Source organism: Opisthorchis viverrini (genome assembly GCF_000715545.1).
Source record: "Opisthorchis viverrini unplaced genomic scaffold opera_v5_163, whole genome shotgun sequence".
In the NCBI taxonomy this organism is placed as follows: Eukaryota; Metazoa; Platyhelminthes; class Trematoda; order Opisthorchiida; family Opisthorchiidae; genus Opisthorchis; species Opisthorchis viverrini.
Window position 1 is genome coordinate 1,042,685 of NW_008751821.1, and position 5,739 is coordinate 1,048,423.

The 5,739-nt window shown below is 44.5% G+C and overlaps 1 protein-coding gene across 1 annotated transcript; it reads left to right on the forward strand.

Annotated features, from left to right (window-relative positions):
- Positions 1 to 679: 679 nt before the first annotated feature.
- On the forward strand, positions 680 to 2,657 carry T265_07283 (hypothetical protein; the record flags this gene model as incomplete). The annotated part of the gene is made up of 3 exons (XM_009172761.1): positions 680 to 779; positions 1,367 to 1,440; positions 2,562 to 2,657. 3 exons carry the CDS (start codon positions 680 to 682, stop codon positions 2,655 to 2,657), a joined length of 270 nt encoding a protein of 89 aa, XP_009171025.1.
- Positions 2,658 to 5,739: the final 3,082 nt, after the last annotated feature.

Here is a 5,739-nt window from a genome sequence, read left to right on the forward strand (position 1 = left end):
GCAACCTGGCAGTATCTCAGCCCTCGTGCTTCCTTCGGGTGACATGGCAGTTAGGCGCCGGAAAGGTGCTTCAGCTGGACGATTTTTTTTAAACAGGAATCATCAGACACGATGACTTCTCACGAAGACGCTTGCAGACAAACGCCATCAGGCGAACCGAACACACGGGATCACTTCAATTCGGTCTTCGACCTCTTCAGTTTCAGTCTAACAAAATTTGAGGACAGCACTTGGATCACACTTTCGGCTGACGAAAATTGGAAAGAAGAGTTTCAGTCGAACTACCTGAGATTCGTTTTTCAGCGCCATCACCAGCAGCACCACTAACCCAGTATCCAAACACGTATTGGGCATGAAACATGATTGGCTGGGAGGTGGTGATCAAACATACCAGACGAGACCTAAATAGGATGGATTGGTAGTGGGTGCTGCTTGCACAAAGTATAGGTGAAGCGAGTCCCATTAGTTAAACCTAACCCGTGGGTGTGCTCATTACAGAAACGATCTCACAAAAACGCATGTACTTTCTCGTTGCATTCAATGGACTGGGCAACACCAGGGTGCACGACTTGAATATGCGGTATTTGAGGAGACGCACCACTCTTCCATGTATAACCACAGTGTTGACCAGAATGGCTCTTAACTCTACACAGACACGTTTCCTTGACTCTTGATAAGAATGGAACGGCTGCGCAGTGCTATTCAGTGTGCAACAAATGTGTCCACGTTTGGAAATCTCCAAAAGACCTTCATAAACATTCTGCTTCTTACAGAACAAGGTGAGTTCCCTTGACAAATTGGGTAGCTGCCAGTGGAGCGTACCGGAGCCACGCGAAGTGAGTGTATCATGGACAAGGAGATTTCTCTTCCTCCGTTATTCAGACATCTTTCCAACTATGAATGGGAAGGATTTACTCATTTCAAAGTCCGAACTGTGGATACAGACTGTTTGCACCTTTCAAGCATGTACGAGACGAGGTGGTGTTGGCAAAAATGCCTCATATCCTGCAGTCATCCAGTTCTGGGTTTATCAGCTGTTGATGATTAGAGTACAGATTTTTACGGTTCACAAAATGGTTTAGTGTGAAAACTCTATCACGCTATCGTGATTGCAATTTCAGTTATTTTGAAAAAACCCAGCAGGTTTGCATCTCAGTGAATTTAAGGAATACCCTTTGCACAAATCGGAATCACGTACGCCCTTACCAAAAAGTTGTCCCACTTAGTTGAAAAGCGGTCCTATGGCCACTAAAGGAGTGGCGTTCTGTAGGGGGAAGACGCACGGGCATCCACGGCGTCATTTCCCCCCATCCTCCCAACGAGCTAAGGTGGCGAAGTGTGGTAGTAAACTTTGTAACACTTCCAGGAGCAAAACGTGCCACCAGTTACTTTCCGATCGTGATCGTGTTCCCGTCCGACAGAGTATCTCATCGCTACCGCGTAGGTGAGTACGTGTATGTCGATAAAGACAAACACTGTGCACTGGGTAAACACTATAATTCCAGAAGGCTGGCCGTTTTAGCTCCCGTTGACAGGTAAACTGAGACCGATGCGATGAATTTTGTTACTGTTGAACAGTTCTCACGAGAAACGGTGCGCTAGGATGAAAGCTGGGTGTAGTCAAACTGGATGAAGACTGAATAATGTGGGCTTTTCCGGAAGATCTCATCTTTTTCCAAAAAGAATGCAAATGAAGCAAAAGCTGTATGCGTATATGTTCGCTGCCCGAATCAGCACATTGTAAACAATTTCCTTGTCTACATGAGATAACGCAAAAGATTTTTTACCAAGTGTAGAATAGTGGGAATGTCCGCATTTGCTGCAAGATACATCAGAATTTCAAGAACCTTGGTGTTTGCGGTCTAAGCTCTTTGGACCGATTCATTTGTACCGCAGTTGTTCCTAAACTGGAGTCTAACCTGAACGAGGGAGCACGACAATGATTTTATTTATCACCTGTACTTTTTTCCAGCTATGCCATCAACTAAATGATGGGTAAAGCTCTCAGAGGCTAGAGAGGTGTGCGAGTTACAACAGCCACTTAGATATGCGACCTGGAATACAGCGGGCGACAGTTTGAGTCCTACAAAACTAGATATCCAAATCAGTCGGATGCTGGAGGGATTCCAAGCCACCATTCATCGTAGGAAACTCCGAAATTGAAATTCTGCTTATGTGTAAATACCCGGCTCCGCCGCCAAACAAAGGATGGCTTCAGGATGCGCATGAAGGATTACTGAGGAGTGTCTCATGTCGTAGGATGAAGATTACGATTAGCATCGATTTTCGCCTTCATCGACTTCCTACCCATCTTCCATGCTATTACGTGCGTGCGAGAATGAGGCCATGCAATGCGTGAATATACACAAACCAGGATTCGACAGACTGTGGTACTCATCTGATTCGATCGGGACTCCGACAGTATGGCCTTAGTATACCATAGCTGACTCTAAACAGAGTCTACTGGAATTAGCGAATATACACTCATCTGCAAACTAATTTGGTTCCTTTGAGAGACTCACCTGTAACCCAGCTGAATCTCTCGTTTATGATGTTCTCAGGCAACTGAATGTGCTGCACCAGGCCGCCTCATGTTCCAGTCGCTACGATATTTGAAACATCGCGATACATGTATATTTGTAATGTACTACTCATAAGGATGGATTTTCAGCAACCTTATGAGTAGTACATTACAATGAGTCTACTGCAGTCTCATTGGTATGTATGTACTCAACGAATCGGGCGATAAACTCCTCGTCGAAGTTGGCGACTGCTTCTTTTTGGTGCCTGTTCACTGTGTGTGACATGAGAAAAAGACTGGATAGCGATTTTGCAAATTTTACCGCAGACTGTCTGTAGTGAACAGCTCTGGTGAGCTAGAACCATGTGGCCATTTCACCTCTCAGGTAGTCATACTAAAACAAAACAAACACAAATAGTGGCAATCGGAGAGCCGAAACGTTGGTCATTCCTACAAAGGGTTGTTGTACGGAAGGCGGAGATACCGTGAAAGAAGAGTGCAACTGGGAACTGAAAGTGGATCTACCTTACAGGATTGCTTGCTATGCCAAAAAGAAAGGTACTCATGTATTACGCAGCTTCATTGGTTCATGATGGATGCGGAAGTCGAACTATTCAAGTGACAATATAGAGCTGTCAGACTTGCTTCAGTTCCATATGCTGTTTTTTCCGTTTTTTTTAATTCCGGCAAGTTGACTAGTACCTCACCCAGTCGGCCATCAGTTCAACATTCGGGGTTCTCTGAATGAATCGCTTCTTTTCTTGTACCAAAGCATATTTTGATCACACTTTGCCTTGCAGCTCATCTAGATAAGTTTGTTTTGCGGTTCGCCTTTTTCTAGGAGGACACTGGCCACTTTGGTTTGGGCATTCTGGTTTGACATGGGCAAACCATCCGTGAAAATACTAGCGATTTTCGATGTATCCGCCCGTCAGATCCACATTTCGAAGTTACCTCATATCGGTCGTCCAGAGCGGTCACTCATTCATGCACACTACTCCCCCGGCAATCTGCAGACTGTTGTGAATGGATAAGCAAATTAGCCGGAAAGACATGCGATCCCGGAACAAGTGCTTCACCGAAACATTTACACACTCCCCCCACCCAGCATGCTCCACTGGGCTCGCTGATCACACACAGGTCAAAATAACAATCATTTGCGGGTATCTGTTACAAACAGAACCGAACGCCTCTGGTCTCTTGCAACTCAAGAAGGAGGTTTTGATGGAATCGGTGGCGGAAATGAGGTGGGGGGCTAGGGCCAAGCAGCGCGGTCGACATGTCACAGACCCAGATTGGTACCCGTTTCCTTAATATGGAGCTAAATTGCCGAGCGCGTTTTTCCACCAAGATCTTGCATCGAATGCAATTTGATATCAGATGACCGGAGCAATTACAACGAGTCGGACGATTGTGCGTTTAGCTAACATATACAGGTAATCACCGAGTCATTGATAATCTGTGTCAGAATCAAGGAATCAGGCAATAGATTAGTTCAAGTTCCGGGAAGCAGAGATTGTTGAAAGCGATCTTTTCGGCTCATAGTTGACTCGTTTTGTCTTTTGTGAGGTGGTACCACATGATCATGAGTACCTAGTCCAAAACAGCCATAGGAAAATCAGCCTGTTTAACGAAGAATCGAACACTTGTTTCATTGGGATCTGTTCCATACGTAGCGCTAGTGGGTGATCCAATTTTAGGCAGATTATACAAAGTGAGCAGATCATATTGGTGGTATCAACCAACCAAATGAATACGCTTCAGTTCAGTGTTTCCTGACACCAACACTCATCCAACAGTCAGCTGTGCTGGCAGACGGCGTGAAAGTCTGTGGAATAATTCGCTACCTAACTGCAGACTGTCTGGTAAAGCCAGCAGCTGGACATGAATACCATCAGGAGGGTCTATCCATGATGAGGACCCTCAGATGGTCCCTTAAAGTACATCTCAATAGCAAGCTCCCTCGTGGAACAGACCATCTGGTGTTTGTTCTTCGAGGTAATCTGTCAATGTGAGACGAAAATGGAAGTGCACTCCTTAATAAACGAGCCCTTAAAAGAGATTGCTTTCGTTTAATGCGGCTTCTCAACATCAAGGTCTAATAAAGTTGTTTGGCCCCTTCAAAGCGATTGCAGGGACCAACCAAAGTTAACCTCCACCAAAATGTGACGGAGAGTAAAGCACAAGTGTAGTGACTTGTGGGGTGGTCTCTGAAGGGCTGGGAGTAAAAATAGTTAAAAATCATGGTATGAGACCTCCGACCACCTCGGAACAGGATAGTTCCGCGTGATTCCTAATCTCCATAATTGATTTCAGAATGCACGAAGGTCGTCTGCTCATAAATCATGTCGTGTTCCTTGTTGGGAGCCACGAAAATGTTCAGAGCAAATTTAGTTAGAAGTTCGGAGGAGACCTATCGGATGTCATCGATTGCAAGCGGACAGAATAGTCCTTAAATGAACGGATATTGTTGGATAAGAAGCATATTGGAGAGAGGCTTTTTATCAAACCTATCTGAAAAGATGACTCCCCAATCGGTTTCAAACGTTTCCCAATTGATTGAGGGACCATTCTATTTCACTTCCTTGATAAACGCTATTCTTAAGCCTTGCTCTAAATATAAATTTTTAGCATCTTTGTGGAAGGATTATTCCACTGACAGTTGATCTTAACACGAAAAAGTACTCCGTCGCAGCTAAGTTTGCTAGACTGATTTTTCATCTACCTTCCTGCCGTGATTGGTTAGACGACGCAACAGCATGTATCCTGTAACGTCTAGTTCAGGAAATGCCATCAGGAACGCTCTAATTTTCTTCAGCTTCTCGGAGTATATAGGACTTGGGACAACGAAATCCGAGATGCTAAACTGACTGCAATCGAGAACGTGAGCTTCGGCTGAAATGCGAATCAATTTAGGTCCATTTTCTGTGTAAACTGCGCCGAAAATATTTGGAATGCTATGGATTATCGAATCAGTTATGGGGGCATAAATGTGGTTATCACTGAAACATGCACGTCAGGCATGTTTTTGACCAATTTCTGAATAAATACGCTCATTTGCAAATCAATTCTGTTTTCACGAGATACTCAACTGAATCTCCCGTTTATGATATTCTACAACTGAATGTGCTGCACACAGGCCACCGCATGATTCATTTGGCACGATATTCAAGATATCGCAGTATATTCATATTTTCATTGGGGAAACTACTCACAAG